The following is a 17078-nucleotide window of genomic DNA, read 5'->3' as shown; positions in this document are numbered from 1 at the left end:
TAAACCCCCCGAACCCCTCGATTAGATTCCAGCCTGTAACTCACTCCCGGGTATCTGTTATTCTATATATAAACCCCCCGAACCCCTCGATTAGATTCCAGCCTGTAACTCACTCCCGGGTATCTGTTATTCTATATATAAACCCCACCGAACCCCTCGATTAGATTCCAGCCTGTAACTCACTCCCGGGTATCTGTTATTCTATATATAAACCCCACCGAACCCCTCGATTAGATTCCAGCCTGCAATTCACTCCCGGGTATCTGTTATTCTATATATAAACCCCCGAACCCCTCGATTAGATTCCAGCCTGGAACTCACTCCCTGGTATCTGTTATTCTAAATATACCCCAGCCCCCCGAACCCCTCGATTAGATTCCAGCCTGGAACTCAGTCCCTGGTATCTGTTATTCTAAATATACCCCAGCCCCCCGAACCCCTCGATTAGATTCCAGCCTGGAACTCACTCCCGGGTATCTGTTATTCTATATATAAACCCCCGAACCCCTCGATTAGATTCCAGCCTGGAACTCACTCCCTGGTATCTGTTATTCTAAATATACCCCAGCCCCCCGAACCCCTCGATTAGATTCCAGCCTGGAACTCACTCCCTGGTATCTGTTATTCTACATGTAGCTGATAATGAGTGGATGTGTTTCGAAAGCATGGATAGGCTGGGCCCATATTCAGGGTTGTACACAGCTGTCTTTGTGTTACTATTGGCACCTTGACAAGTTTTATTTCATTGCTTTGTTCTGCTCTATAACTAACACTTGCATTTCTCATAAGCTCTCAGGTATTTTTGGTGCAGAGTGAGAGTGCATAAGGAGTGGCCATGTATAAAGAGCTGCAGGAGCCCTGGTCCCAGTCGAGGTGATGCAACTCTCGGTCACTGACTGACGTTCTCCTCTCGGAAGACCAGGTCGACGGCATCGTTCACATCCTGCACCTCGAAGGTCGGCTCCACTAGACTAGGGTCAAAGTGGAAGTCCCTGTGACCATGGAACACTGTCTCCGTCACACTTACACTGGGATCGCATGGCACCTCCTCATGGCGGCTGTACACCCCGGTGCACACCAGGATGGACTTGCAACTCTGGGTAGTACTACCTGCCAGCTCGCTCTCGTGTACTGGATCCAGTTCAGGGCCCTCCTCCCGGCCCACCAGTGCTCTGCCTGCTGCCATGTTGGCCGTGACACGCACTTGGTGAACATTCTGCACGTAGCGATTGTACAGGTTCGCACCGTAGATGTCCGTCATTGGGTTGTCCCTGTTAGAAGTAAATACAGAACAGGAAATGAGAAACACACACAGTGAGAACAGTCAGATCCAGGAGGTCACGAGCACCCAGTCACTTCATTTCATCAAACACTCCCAGGGCAGGTACTGGGGGTTAGATACAGAGTAAAGCTCCCCCTACACTGTCCCATCAAACACTCCCAGGGCAGGTACAGCACGGGTTAGATACAGAGTAAAGCTCCCCCTACACTGTCCCATCAAACACTCCCAGGGCAGGTACAGCACGGGTTAGATACAGAGTAAAGCTCCCCCTACACTGTCCCATCAAACACTCCCAGGGCAGGTACAGCACGGGTTAGATACAGAGTAAAGCTCCCCCTACACTGTCCCATCAAACACTCCCAGGGCAGGTACAGCACGGGTTAGATACAGAGTAAAGCTCCCCCTACACTGTCCCATCAAACACTCTCAGGGCAGGTACAGGGGGTTAGATATAAAGTAAAGCTCCCTCTACACTGTCCCATCAAACACTCCCAGGGCAAGTACAGCACAGGTCAGATACAACAAGAACAACAGCAACTTTCATTTATATAGCACCTTTAATGAAGTAAAACATTCCAAGGTGCTTCACAGGAGTGTTATCAAACAAAATTCTATACCGAGCCACATAAGGTGGTATTAGGGCAGTTGGTCAAAGAGGTAGGTTTTAAGGAGCATCTTAAACGGGGAAAGAGAGATAGAGAGGCAGGGAGGTTTAGCGAGTGAATTCCAGAGCTGAAAGCACAGCTACCAATGGTGCAACGATTAAAATCAAGGATGCGCAAGGGGCCAGAATTGGAGGAGCGCCGCTATCTCGGGGGGGTTGTGGGGCTGGAGAAGATTACAGAGATAGAGAGGGGCGAGGTCATGAAGGGCTTTGAAAACAAGGATGAGAATTTTAAAATCGAGGCGTTGCTCAACCGGAAGCCAATGTAGGGCAGCAAGCACAGGGGTGATGGCTGAGCGGAACATGGTGCGAGTTAGGACAGGGGTCAGCGAGCACAGGGGTGATGGGTGAGTGGAACATGGTGCGAGTTAGGACAGGGGGCAGCAAGCACAGGGGTGATGGGTGAGCGGGACTTGATGCAAGTTAGGACAGGGGTCAGCGTGCACAGGGGTGATGGGTGAGCGGAACATGGTGCGAGATAGGACATGGGCACCCGAGTTTTGGATGAGCTCAAGTTCTTGGAGGGTGGAAGATGAAAGGCTGGCCAGGAGAGCATTGGGATAGAGATAACAAAGGCATGGATGAAGGTTTCAGCAGCAGATGAGCTAAAGCAGGGGCAGAGTCGGGCAATGTTACGGAGAAAGTAGGCGGTCCCTGCGTGGCCCATTCACCATACTGTGTACGCGTGTTTTTTACACTGAAATGCCAACAAGCCGGCTGCACGGGTTCCCTGGGGTAGTGTATCACGCATCTTACAGGGAACACTGGTCAGTGCGCGTCACGCACCTCACAGGGAACACTGGTCAGTGCGCGATACGCATCTTACAGGGAACACTGGTCAGTGCGCGATACGCACCTTACAGGGAACACTGGTCAGTGCGCGATACGCATCTTACAGGGAACACTGGTCAGTGCGCGATATGCACCTTACAGGGAACACTGGTCAGTGCGCGATGCGCACCTTACAGGGAAAACTGGTCAGTGCGCGATACGCACCTTACAGGGAACACTGGTCAGTGCGTGATACGCACCTCACAGGGAACACTGGTCAGTGCGCGATACGCACCTTACAGGGAACACTGGTCAGTGCGCGATACGTACCTTACAGGGAACACTGGTCAGTGCGTGCCATTCACTAGTCAAGAAAGGGGTAGTGATAATCCAGGAAATTACAGTCCAGTCAGCCTAACATCAGTGCTGGGGAAGTTATTGGAAACCATTATCAGAGACAAAATTAACTTTCATTTGGAAAGTCATGGTTTAATCAAGGAAATTAGTTAATTTGCTAACAAATCCTGCAATTTTAAAAGGCAAATCATGTCTGACGAACTTGATTGAATTCTTTGATGAGGTAACAAAGAAGGTTGATCAAGGCAGTGCAGTAGATGTTGCATATTTGGACTTTCGGAAGGCATTTGACAAAGTGCCACATAGGAGGCTTATTCAGCAGATGGAAGTCCATGGAATTAAGGGGCAAGTGACGGTGTGGATACAAAACTGGCTCAATGGCAGGAAGCAAAGAATGGTGGATGGATGTTTATCAGACTGGGAGGTGCTTTGCAGTGCTGTCCCCAAGGGCCAATTTTGGGTCCATTACTCTCGGCAATTTTTATAAACAACCTAGACTCAGGTGTAGGAGCAGCATTATATAGTTTTCAGATTATATGAAACTTGGCAAAGTAGTAGATCACGATGAGGATAGTTATAGGCTTCAGGATGAAATATGCAGGATGGTGAAATAGGCAGAAGCGTGGCAGATGGAGTTCCTCGCGGAGACGTGTGAAGTGATGCACTTTGGGAGGACTAATATGGAAAGACAATATCCTATAAATGGCACGATTTTGAAAAGTGTAGATGAGCGTTGGTACATCAATCCTTAAAAGGGGCTGGGCAAGTTGATAAGGTGGTTAACAAAGCATGTGGGTTACTTGGATTTATAAATAGAGGGATAGAATATAAAAGCAAAGCAATCATGCTGGAACTTTTTACATCACTGGTTGGGCCTTGGATGGAGTATTGGGGACAGCTCTGGGCCCCACACCAGGAAAGATGTCAAGGCCTTAGAGAGGGTGCAGAGGGGGTTTACCGGGATGTTACTGGGATTGAGGGACTTTAGTTATGAGGAGAGGTTGGAAAAGTTAGGACTGTTCTCCTTGGAACAGAAAAGGTTACGAGGTGATCTTATTGAGGTTTTCAAGATGATGAGAAGTTTTGATGGAGTAGACGGAGAAAAATTATTCCCTCTCCGAGTGGGTCAATAACCAGAAGCCATAGATTCAAAATCAGTGTCAAAAGATCTGGAGGGGAGATGAGGAGAAATGTTTTCACTCAGAGAAATGTTAGAATCTGATTACAAAAGGTGGTGCAAGTTGATTACAAAAATAATTTTAAAAGGGAGTTGGATAGGTCTTTGGGGGTGAGGAACTTCCAGGGTTACAGACAGAAAGCGGGAATGTGGGACCAAGCACGACTCCTCCTTCAAAGGGCCAGCATACTGGGCCAAATGGCCTCGTTCTGGGCTGTCAGTGTATATGATTCTAGGAGATGGGGAGGTCCTATTGGTGGGAGTCAGGAGACGGGAAGGTCCTATTGGTGGGAGTCAGGAGACGGGAAGGTCCTATTGGTGGGAATCAGGAGGTAGCTGGTGGAATATTTTTTGCAGGAAAACAGTAGGGCAGACAGGTAGCAATAATCAAAGCCAATGGTGTTGCTTTGATCAGGAAGGCAGAGGACTCAGAGGGGAAGTGCACTGCAGGCGTGTTGCTGAACTACAGACCAGGAAGATCCTGACATTGAACCCCTGCCTGTGTGGAGTTAAAGAATGTGAGATGGGCAGGTGTGGGTAATTCTAACTGACTTCAGGTTCCTGGATGAGGAGTGTTCCTCATTCCGTGATTGCTCATGGAAACAGCATGTATGTGCACGTGGGAATTGGGCCTGGCACTGTCAAACAGCTTCACCGTCACATGGCAGAGTTGGTGAAAGGTGACTGGATCCTGGAGCTTGCAGGAGAGGGGGACTAAAAGAAATAAAGCGCCTTTTTTAAACATACCCGATAGCATAAAGTCGGGAGACAGGAACACCCCATCCCCTGCTCTCACTCAGCTTGCGGATCAGGCAGTCGGCATAGTTGTAGGTGATAATACTGGGTTTGCCGATCAGGGCCTTGTACTTCAAGTCCTTCCCAGTGATTTTCTTGTAAATATTCTCCAGACACACCAGGAAGGTGCCGTGGCCAAACCTACAAATGAAAATTGCTGGTGTTGAGTGCTCGAGATCTGAGGCTGCTCACAGTCACCCTGCAGAGACAACACAATGTGACACAAGTATACCCTGCATGCAATGTTCCCGAAAAGCTGTGTGTGCGGCAGCAAAGTGATCCGCAAGGTCCCGCGCAGGACTCTCGCCGAGCTCTCCGTTGTAAATCCCGCGCTGGGCGCTCGCCGAGATCTCCGTTGTAAATCCCGCGCTGGGTGCTCGCCGAGATCTCCGCTGTAAATCCTGCGCTGGGCGCTCGTCGAGCTCTCCGTTGTAAATCCTGCGCTGGGCGCTCGCCGAGATCTCCGTTGTAAATCCCGCGCATGCACAGAAATCTAAAGGGACTGCGCAGAGCAAAGCGCATCCTGCAAGGAATCTTCAGTTTCTGTTTCCTTTTAACCTTCATGTTTACTTGTAGGTCAGCAGTTGTGCTGAGTGATGAGATTGCTGTGTCCCACGTGACTGGTTTGTTGGACTGTTCCAGACTCCTGGTGTTGGGATCCCTACAGTGCCAACTGCTGTCATTCTGTCTGTGAATAAACCTGCTCGACAAGTTACAAAACGTGCCTGACTTGAGGAGAGGTGGTGCAATGCTAAATACAGTGAGCAGCAAGTTAACAATAAACAAGCAGGGGCATGGAAACCTATGCATAACAATAACATGGCAGGGGGAAGGGAACCTATGCAGGGAGACAGAGGAAAATAAAATGGAGGCAGAAGCAAAAGATAGAAAGGAGAATAGTAAAAGTGGAGGGCAGAGAAAGCCAAGGCAAAAAACAAAAAAGGCCACATTAAAGAAAATTTCTAAAGGGGCAAAGTGTGTTAAAAAGACAAGCCTGAAGACTCTGTGCCTCAATGCGAGGAGTATTCGGAATAAGGTGGACGAATTAACTGCGCAGATAGCAGTTAACGGGTATGATGTAATTGGCATCACGGAGACATGGCTCCAGGGTGACCAAGGCTGGGAACTCAACATCCAGGGGTATTCAACATTTAGGAAGGATAGACAGAAAGGAAAAGGGGGTGGGGTGGCATTGCTGGTTAAAGAGGAAATTAGTGCAATAGTAAGGAGGGACATTAGCTTGGATGATGTGGAATCGGTATGGGTGGAGCTACGGAATACCAAAGGGCAGAAAACGCTGGTGTACAGACCACCAAACAGTAGTAGTGAGGTTGGGGACAGCATCAAACAAGAAATAAGGGATGTGTGCAATAAAGGTTATCATGGGTGACTTTAATCTACATATTGATTGGGCTAACCAAACTGGTAGTAATGCGGTGGAGGAGGATTTCCTGGAGTGTATTAGGGATGGTTTTCTAGACCAATATGTCGAGGAAGCAACTAGAGAGCTCTGTAATGAGAAGGGACTAATTAGCAATCTTGTTGCCCCTTGGGGAAGAGTGACCATAATATGGTAGAATTCTTTATTAAGATGGAGAGTGACACAGTTAATTTGGAAACTAGGGTCCTGAACTTAAGAAAGGTAACTTCGACAGTATGAGGCGTGAATTGGCTGGAATAGACTGGCAAATGATACTTAAAGGGTTGACGGTGGATAAGCAATGGCAAACATTTAAAGATCACATGGATGAACTTCAGCAATTGTATATCCCTGTCTAGAGTAAAAATAATACGAGGAAGGTGGCTCAACCATGGCTAACAAGGGAAATTAAGGATAGTGTTAAAGCCAAGGAAGAGGCATATAAATTGGCTTGAAAAAGTAACAAACCTGAGAACTGGGAGAAATTTAGAATTCAACAGAGGAGGACTAAGGGTTTAATTAAGAGGGGGAAAATAGAGTACGAGAGGAAGCTTGCAGGGAACGTAAAAATTGACTGCAAAAGCTTCTATAAATATGTGAAGAGAAAAAGATTAGTGAAGACAAACGTAGGTCCCTTGCAGTCGAATTCAGGTGAATTTATAATGGGGAACAAAGAAATGGAAGACCAACTGAACAAATACTTCGGTTCTGTCTTCACGAAGGAAGACACAAATAACCTTCCGAATGTACTAGGGGACAGTGGGTCTAGTGAGAAGGAGGAACTGAAGGATATCTTTATTAGGCAGGAAATTGTGTTAGGGAAATTGATGGGATTGAAGGCCGATAAATCCCTGGGGTCTGATAGTATGCATCCCAGAGTACTTAAGGAAGTGACCCTAGAAATAGTGAATGCATTGGTGATCATTTTCCAACAGTCTATCGACTCTGAATCAGTTCCTATGGACTGGAGGGTAGCTAATGTAACACCACTTTTTAAAAAAGGAGGGAGATAGACCGGTTAGCCTGACATCAGTAGTGGGGAAAATATAGGAATCAATCATTAAGGATGAAATAGCAGCGCATTTGGAAAGCAGTGACAGGATCGGACCAAGGCAGCATGGATTTATGAAAGGGAAATCATGCTTGACAAATCTTATGGAATTTTTTGAGGATGTAACTAGTAGAGTGGACAAGGGAGAACCAGTGGATGTGGTGTATTTGGACTTTCAAAAGGCTTTTGACAAGGTCCCGCACAAGAGATTGGTGTGCAAAATCAAAGCACATGGTATTGGGGGTAATGTACTGACGTGGATAGAGAACTGATTGGCAGACAGGAAGTAGAGAGTCAGGATAAACAGGTCCTTTTCAGAATGGCAGGCAATGCAAGTGGAGTGCCGCAGGGCTCAGTGCTGGGACCCCAGCTCTTTACAATACACATTTAACGATTTAGATGAAGGAATTGAGTGTAATATCTCCAGGTTTGCGGATGACACTAAACTGGGTGGCGGTGTGAGCTGTGAGGAGGACGCTAAGAGGCTGCAGGGTGACTTGAACAAGTTAGGTGAGTGGGCAAATGCATGGCAGATGCAGTATAATGTGGATAAATGTGAGGTTATCCATTTTGGGGGCAAAAACACGAAGGCAGAATATTATCTGAATAGTGGCAGATTAGGAAAAGGGGCGGTGCAACGAGACCTTGGTGTCATGGTTCATCAGTCACTGAAAGTGGGCATGCAGGTACAGCAGGCGGTGAAGAAGGCAAATGGCATGTTGGCCTTCATAGTTCGGGGATTTGAGTATAGGAGCATGGAGGTCTTACTGCAGTTGTACAGGGCCTTAGTGAGGCCTCACCTGGAATATTGTGTTCAGTTTTGGTCTCCTAATCTGAGGAAGGACGTTCTTGCTATTAAGGGAGTGCAGCGAAGGTTCACCAGACTGATTCAAGGGATCGCTGGTCTGTCATATGAGGAGAGACTAGATCAACTGGGCCTTTATTCACTGGAGTTTAGAAGTATGAGAGGGGATCTCATAGAACCGTATAAGATTCTGACGGGACTGGACAGATTAGATGCGGGAAGAATGTTCCCGATGTTGGGGAAGTCCAGAACCGGGGGACATAGTCTTAGGATAAGGCGTATGCCATTTAGGACTGAAATGAGGAGAAACTTCTTCACTCAGAGAGTTGTGAACCTGTGGAATTCCATGCCACAGAGAGTTGTTGATGTCAGTTCATTGGATATATTGAAGAGGGAGTTAGATATGGCCCTTACAGCTAAGGGGATCAAGGGGAATGGAGAGCAAGCAGGAAAGCGGTACTGAGGGAATGATCAGCCATGATCTTATTGAATGGCGGTGCAGGCTCGAAGGGCCTACTCCTGCACCTATTTTCTATGTTTCTAAGCAGTGAGCCGTACCCAGATACCGAGCGGGTCAGGCCAGGCCACGCGAGCTGCACTTTATGCTGACGAGTGAAGTGAAACCTATTGAGAGAAGGCTGGAGTTAATCCTCCTCACTTAGGACACTTGCCTCCTCCTTAACTGGATGGCACTGAATAGTATGGCCCAACACACTACTGCTGAGCCACCAGCTAAAGGTGACTCTTGGCAAGTTGAGGCTGTAATGGAGGAGCAGGAGTTAAAAAAAATAATTCTTGAGTTGTGGGTGTTGCTGGCAAGCTGACATTTATTGGCCATGCCCATGCCATGCGGTGCGCCTTCTCCAACCGCTGATAGCAGCTTGATGGGCCATTTCAGAGTGAACCATGTTGGTGTAAAAATAAGCAGAGTGGGTCAGGAAGGGAGAGAGAGAATAACAAAGGTTACTAGAGCATTAGCAACTAAGGTGACATCAGGGAAAAATAGAAAAAAGTTAAAGCTAAAGCTACTATATCTGAATGCGCAAAGCATTTACAGCAAAATAGATGAATTAATAGCAGATAGCAATAAATGGGTTTGATCTAATAACCATTGAGGAAACATGGCTTCCATGTTGGTAACTAAAGTTGGGAAGTAAATATTCCAGAAGAGATAGGCAAAATGGAAGAGGGGGTAACCCTAATAATAAAGGATGGGATAAAGACAGTACAGAGAAATAATCTTAACTCTGAAAAGCTAAAGCTAAAAAACAAGGGGCAGAAAACATTGGTGACACTAGTTTATAGGCCCCCTAAGAGTAATTGTAATGTAGGGCAGAGTATAAATCAAGAAATTAGAAGTACATTTAACAAGGGTAATACAGTAATCATGACGGACTTTAATTTTCATACAGACTGGGGCAATCAAAGTTGCAGTAATAGTGTGGAGGACTATTCATGGAATGCATTGCGTATAGTTTTCTAGAACTATATGTTGAGGAACCAACCATGATCTTATTAAATGGCGGGGCAGGCTCGAGGGGCCAAACGACCTACTCCTGTTCCTATTTCTTATGTTCTTATGTTAGGTAAAATATTAACTCCCCCATCTCAAAATACTCACTCCCCATTCCAAATACTCACTCCCCATCCCAAAATACTCTCCCCTGAGCAAGAATGTAGTTGCCGTGGAGACTGGAACTTTGTAAGTTGGAGTGTGAGCTTTGGACGTGGATGACTGTGACAGATTTAGCCCCAGGTATGACAGGAAGGTCGATGTATGACTACACCTCTCACCTGGCCATCTTTGCCTCTGCCATCCACATCAGGTCCATGTTACAGGCCAGAACGGGAAGATGTGGATCTGGTACTGTCCTCACACATTGTCCTGGCCTCCCATTGGTCAAGAGGACATCAATGATCAATTGCAGGTTAGTCTCCCACCGGACGGGTTCGCCAAACAGGATCACGGCTGCACAAGGCAAACATTCCATTAGCTGGTGCTAGTGTGGGACTAACCTCACTGTCGGAGCAGTGTCGAGGGACTTTTCCCCACACTCACAGCAATGCAGATGAAGTACACACTCACAGTAATGCAGGTTGAACACATACACAGGGTGGTTTATATAAATGTACTCACCTTCAATCGGGGCACAGTCTTTGGTGATTGGAGGCTGCAAAGTAAAGCAAAGGATATGAGTCAACGACAAGGGGAATGGCTACCCGGGTGCATTCTGGGCCAGCTTAGTGTCCCGCCCAAAGCCGCTATGTCCTGGTGTGGCATCGAGCCATTCCCCGTGCTGGCCTGAGTCTTTCCTGAGACCAGTGCCGAGGAAGAGCTACTCCATTGTCTTTTTTACAGCCTCTAGTAGCGAGGGAAGGATGGATGGAGGGAGTGGGGGAAAGAAGTGAGGATGAAGTGTGCAGAGGAGAGGGTGAGAGGATGGAGGGAGCATGGAGGGAGAGAGAATAGTGGGAATGAGGTAGGATGGAGGGAGGGAGAATAGATAGAGCGATGAGGGAGGGAGGATGGAAGGTGGAGAAGGAGGAGGGGATGGAATGGAGGGAGTGGGGAAGAAATGAGTGTGAAGGAACGGGGAGGGAGAGAGAGCAGGAGGGAGGGAGCATGATGGAGAGAGGATGAAGGGTGCAGGGGAGGATGAAGGGTGCAGGGGAGGGAGAGGATAGAGGGAGGGAGAGGATGGAGGGAGGGAGCGTGGTAGGAAGGGAGGATGGAGAGAGGGAGAGGATGGTGGGAGGGAGGCAGGAAGGAGGGAGGGAACGAGGGAGGATGGAGTGAGGGGGAAGGAGGGAGGATGGAGGGAGTGCAGAGGAAGGAGGGAGTGGGCGGGGAGGATGGAATGAGTGAGGGGGAAGGAAGCAGTGAGGGATGATGAATTCTAGAATCATAGAATAATACAGCACGGAAGGAGGCCATTTCGGCCCATCGTGTCTGCGCCGGCCGACCAAGAGCTACCCAGTCCAATCCCACTGTCCAGCTCTTGGTCCATAGCCCTGTAGGTTACGGCACTTCAAGTGCACATCAAAATACTTTTAAAATGTGGTGAGGGTTTCTGCATTTCAGGCAGTGAGTTCCAGACCCCCATCACCCTCTGGGTGAAGACATTTCCCCTCAAATCCCCTCTAATCTTCTACCAAATCTATGCCCCTTGATTGATGACCCCTCTGCTAAGGGAAACAGGTCCTTCCTTTCCACTCCATCTAGACTCCTCTTAATTTTATACACCTCAATAAGGTCTCCTCTCAGCCTCCTCTGTTCCAAAGAAAACAACTCCAGCCTATCCAATTGTTCCTCATAAAATTCTCCAGTCGTGGCAACATCCTTGTAAATCTCCTCTGTACCCTCTCTAGTGCAATCACATCTTTCCTGTAATGTAGTGATCAGAACTGCACATAGTACTCCAGCTGTGGTCTAACCAGTGTTTTATACAGTTTAAGCATAACCCCCCCTGCTCTTGTACTCCATGCCTTGGCTAATAAAGGCAAGTATTCCGTATGCCTTCTTAACCACCTTATCTACTTGGCCTGCTACCTTCAGGGATCTGAGTACACTCCCAGTAGTGTGATCACCCATTTTTTGTTCTTCAATTCAACCCATATGGCCTCGTTTGATGATCCTTCCAACATATTATTTAAAGTTATTATTTAAATGGAGAAAGATTGCAAAGTGCTGCAGTACAGCGGGACCTGGGGAAACTTGTGCATGAAACACAAAAGGATAGTATGCAGGTACAGCAAGTGATCAGGAAGGCCAATGGTATCTTGGCCTTTATTGCAAAGAGGATGGAGTATAAAAGAAGGGAACTCTTACTGCAGCTATATAAGGTATTGGTGAGGCCACACCTGGAATACTGCATGCAGTTTTGGTTTCCATATTTACAAAAGAATATACTTGCTTTGGAGGCAATTCAGAGAAGGTTCACTAGGTTGATTCCGGGGATGAGGGAATTGACTTATGAGGAAAGGCTGAGTAGGTTGGGCTTCTACTCATTGAAATTAAGGAGAATGAAAGGGGTGATCTTATCAAAATGTATAAGATCATGAGGGGCTTGACAAGGTGGATGCAGAGTGGTTGATTGGGGAGACTAGCACTAGGGGGCATAGAAACATAGAAAATAGGTGCTGGAGTAGGCCATTTGGCCCTTCGAGCCTGCACCGCCATTCAATAAGATCATGGCTGATCATTCCCTCAGTACCCCTTTCCTGCTTTCTCTCCATACCCATTGATCTCTTTAGCCGTAAGGGCCATATCTAACTCCCTCTTGAACATATCCAATGAACTGGCATCAACAACTCTCTGCGGCAGGGAATTCCACAGTTAACAACTTTCTGAGTGAAGAAGTTTCTCCTCATCACAGTCCTAAATGGCCTACCCCTTATCCTTAGACTATGTCCCCTGGTTCTGGACTTTCCCAACATCGGGAACATTCTTCCCGCATCTAACCTGTCCAGTCCCGTCAGAATCTTATACGTTTCTATGAGATCCCCTCTCATACTTCTAATCTCCAGTGAATACAGGCCCAGTCGATTCAGTCTCTCCTCATATGTCAGTCCAGCCATCCCTGGAATCAGTCTGGTGAACCTTCGTTGCACTCCCTCAATAGCAAGAATGTCCTTCCTCAGATTAGGAGACCAAAACTGAACACAATATTCCAGGTGAGGCCTCACCAAGGCCCTGTGCAACTGCAGTAAGACCTCCCTGCTCCTATATTCAAATCCCCTAGCTATGAAGGCCAACATGCCATTTGCCTTCTTCACTGCCTTCTGTATCTGCATGCCAACTTTCAATGACTGATGAACCATGACACCCAGGTCTCGTTGCGCCTCCCCTTTTCTTAATCTGCCGCTATTCAGATAATATTCTGCCTTCGTGTTTTTGCCCCCAAAGTGGATAACCTCACATTTATCCACATTATACTGCATCTGCCATGCATTTGCCCATTCACCTAGCCTGTCCAAGTCACCCTGCAGACTCTTAGCGTCCTCCTCACAGCTCACACCGCCACCCAGCTTAGTGTCATCTGCAAACTTGGAGATATTACACTCAATTCCTTCATCTAAATAATTAATGTATATTGTAAAGAGCTGGAGTCCCAGCACTGAGCCCTGCGGCACTTCACTAGTCACTGTCTGCCTTTCTGAAAAAGACCCGTTTATCCCGACTCTCTGCTTCCTATCTGCCAACCAGTTCTCTATCCACATCATCCAGAAGATTCGTCAAATATGATTTCCTTTTCATAAATCCATGCTGACTTGGGCTGATCCTGTCACTGCTTTCCAAATGCACTGCTATTTCATCCTTAATGATTGATTCCAACATTTTCCCCACTACTGATGTCAGGCTAACCGGTCTATAATTACCCGTTTTCTCTCTCCCTCCTTTTTTAAAAAGTGGTGTTATATTAGCTACCCTCCAGTCAATAGGAACTGATCCAGAGTCGATAGACAGTTGGAAAATGATCACCAATGCATCCGCTATTTCTAGGGTCACTTCCTTAAGTACTCTGGGATGCAGGCTATCAGGCCCCGGGGATTTATCAGCCTTCAATCCCATCAATTTCCCTATCATAATAAAGATATCCTTCAGTTCCTCCTCCTCACTAGACCCACTGTCCCCTAGTACATTCGGAAGGTTATTTGTGTCTTCCTTCGTGAAGACAGAACCAAAGTATTTGTTCAATTGGTTTGCCATTTCTTTGTTCCCCATTATAAATTCACCTGAATCCGGCTGCAAGGGACCTACGTTTGTCTTCACTAATCTTTTTCTCTTCACATATTTATAGAAGCTTTTGCAGTCAGTTTTTATGTTCCCTGCAAGCTTCCTCTCGTACTCTATTTTCCCCATCTTAATTAAATCCTTAGTCCTCCTCTGTTGAATTCTAAATAATCTTAGAATAAGGGGCCACCCGTTTAAAACGGAAATGAGGAGGAATTTCTTCTTTCAGAGGGTTGTAAATCTGTGGAATTCCCTGCCTCAGAGAGCTGTAGAAGCCGAGATATTGAATATATTTAAGACAGAAATAGACAGTTTCTTAAACGATAAGGGGATAAGGGGTTATGGGGAGCGGTTAGGGAAGTGGACCTGAGTCCATGATCGGATCAGCCATGATCGTGTTAAATGGCGCAGCAGGCTCGAGGGGCCGTATGGCCTACTCCTGCTCCTATTTCTTATGTTCTTATGTAGGAGAGTGAGTGAGGAAAGTAAGTGAGTGAGGAGTGAGTGAGTGAGGAGTGACTGAGGAGAGTGAGCGAGGAAAGTGAGTGAGTGAGTGCAGCAAAGATAACCCGACTCCAAGGGTTAAATTACCAGGAGGGATTACACAAATTAAGCTTGTATTCCCTGGAATTTAGAAGGTTAAGGAGTGATCTGATATTCAGGGGAACAGAGAGGGTAGATAGAGAGAAGCTATTCCCGCTGGTTGGGGAGTCTAGGACTAGGGGGCAGATTCTAAAAATTAGAGCCCGACCTTTCAGGAGTGAAATTAGGAAACACCTAAAGGGTGGTAAAAGTTTGGAACGCTCCTCTGCAAATGGCAATTGATGCTCGATCAATTGTTAATTCTAAACCTGAGATTGATAGATTTTTGTTTATCAAAGATATTAACGGATATGGGCGTAGGCGGGTATATGGAGTTAGATCGCTTATCAGCCATGATCTCATTGCGGAGCAGGCTCGAGTGGCTGAATTGGCCTCTGTTCTGCTGTTTCTATCAGGTAACTCAGGACAGGCAAGGACTTAAATATGGGACATTCATGGCCAGTGTGACCCAGCTGCTCGTGCACTAACGCACTGAACTATCAGGCATTGCAGGATAAGTCTTTCAAATGCGTCACCTACCAGCTCTTTAGGTCTGCGATTACGATCAACAATGTCCAACAAGGGGAATGCCTCTCGAAGCATATCAATAGTGATCACTCGCTTGAAACCCAAACTGAAGAACCAGATAGTTAAGGAATGCAGCAAAACAGAGATACATTATATGACGAACCGTATAAAGGCATGAGCTCTTCGTCACCTGCGTAACATTAAATGTTAGCTAATTAAGTTGCAATTCAATATTTACAGTCTTCCAACTGCACACAAACCATTTTACATCACTACTCAGAACAAGAAGTGGTTTGTGGGATGATTATGGGTGGGGAGGATTATGGGTGTGGGGATTATGTGTGGGGAGTATGGGTGGGGGAAAATTATGTGTGTGGGGGTTTATGATTGTGTGGGGGTTTGTAGAGGAGAATTATGGGTGGGGGGGATTATGAGGGTGGGGGTTGATTATCATAGAATCATAGACATTTACAGCACGGAAGGAGGCCATTTCTGCCCATCGTGTCCGCGCCGGCCTTCAAAGAGCTACCCAGCCGAATCCCACTTTTCAATACTAGGTCCGTAGCCATGTAGGTTAAGGCACTTTAAGGGCACATCCAAGTACTTTTTAAATTTGGTGAGGGTTTCTGCCTCTACCACCCTTTCAGGCAGTGAGTTCCAGACACCACCGCCCTCTGGGTGAAGAAATTTCCCCTCAAATCCCCTCTAAACCTCCTCCCAATTACTTTAAATCTATGCCCCCTGGTTGTTGACTCCTCTGCTAAGGGAAATAGGTCCTTCCTATCCACTCTATTTAGGCCCTTCATAAATTTATACATCATCACAGGCAGTCCCTCAAAATCGAGGAAGACTTGCTTCCACTCTAAAAGTGAGTTCTTAAGTGACTGAATCGTCCAATACGGGAACTACAGTCTCTGTAACAGGTGGGACAGACTGTGGTTGGAGGAAAGGGTGGGTGGGGAGTCTGGTTTGCCGCACGTTCCTTCTGCTGCCTGCGCTTGGTTTCTGCTTGCTCTCGGCGACGAGACTTGAGGTGCTCAGTGCTCTCCCAGAAGTTCTTCCTCCACTTAGGGCCATCTTTGGCCAGGGACTCCCAGGTGTCGGTGGGGATGTTGCATTTTATCAAGGAGGCTTTGAGGGTGTCCTTGAAATGTTTCCTCTGCCCACCTGGAGCTCACTTGCCATGTAGGAGTTTCGAGTAGTTTTGAGCTTGCCTTGGGAGCCTTGTGTCAGGCATGCGAACAATTTCGCCCACCCAACAGAGCTGGTCGAGTGTGGTCAGTGCTTCAATGCTGGGAATGTTGGTGCGCCTGTCCTCCCAGGGGATTTGGAGGATCTTGCGGAGACATCGTTGGTGGTATTTCTCCAGCGATTTGAGGTGTCTACTGTATATGGTCCACGTCTCTGAGCCATACAGGAGGGCGGGTATTACTACAGCCCTGTAGACCATGAGCTTGGTGCAAAATTTGAGGGCTTGATCTTCGAACACTCTCTTCCTCAGGCAGCGGAAGGCTGCGCTGGCACACTGGAAGCAGTGTTGAACCTCGTCATTGATGTCTGCCCTTGCTGATAATAGACTCCCGAGGTATGGGAAATGGTCCACGATGTCCAGGGCCGTGCCGTGGATCTTGATGACTGGGGGGCAGTGATGTGTGGCGGGGTCAGGTTGGTGGAGGATCTTTGTCTTATGGATGTTTAGTGTAAGGCCCATGTTTTCATACGCCTTGGTGAAGATGTTGACCATGACTTGGAGTTCAGCCTCAATGTATGCAGATGCAAGCGTCGTCCGCGTACTGTAGCTCGACGACAGAGGTTGGGACATTCTTGGATCTGGTCTGGCTAGATCGAAGGTTGAACAGGTTCCCACTGGTTCTGTAATTTATTCCACTCCAGCGGGGAGCTTGTTGAGCGT

General features: G+C 47.2%; 1 protein-coding gene across 4 annotated transcripts in view; it reads right to left on the bottom strand.

Moving 5' to 3' along the window:
- Nucleotides 1–447: 447 nt before the first annotated feature.
- LOC139225819 (haloacid dehalogenase-like hydrolase domain-containing 5) overlaps nucleotides 448–17078 on the bottom strand; it is a 362103-nt gene continuing 345472 nt past the window's right edge. For 3 of the 4 annotated variants that reach the window (XM_070856663.1, XM_070856664.1, XM_070856666.1), the window contains 5 exons: nucleotides 15179–15272; nucleotides 10460–10493; nucleotides 10117–10291; nucleotides 4999–5187; nucleotides 448–1271 (listed from right to left, as the gene is read on the bottom strand). In XM_070856663.1, coding sequence (XP_070712764.1) covers nucleotides 890–1271; nucleotides 4999–5187; nucleotides 10117–10291; nucleotides 10460–10493; nucleotides 15179–15272 — 874 coding nt within the window. In that variant the 3' untranslated portion in view covers nucleotides 448–889. The remainder of the gene's footprint in view (nucleotides 1272–4998; nucleotides 5188–10116; nucleotides 10292–10459; nucleotides 10494–15178; nucleotides 15273–17078) is intronic. The other variant, XM_070856665.1, reaches the window with a different exon arrangement.

This window comes from Pristiophorus japonicus, chromosome 15 (genome assembly GCF_044704955.1).
Source record: "Pristiophorus japonicus isolate sPriJap1 chromosome 15, sPriJap1.hap1, whole genome shotgun sequence".
Classification (NCBI taxonomy): domain Eukaryota; kingdom Metazoa; phylum Chordata; class Chondrichthyes; family Pristiophoridae; genus Pristiophorus; species Pristiophorus japonicus.
The sequence above is the reverse complement of the archived record's forward strand: the minus strand, read 5'-3'. Positions and strand labels throughout refer to the sequence as shown.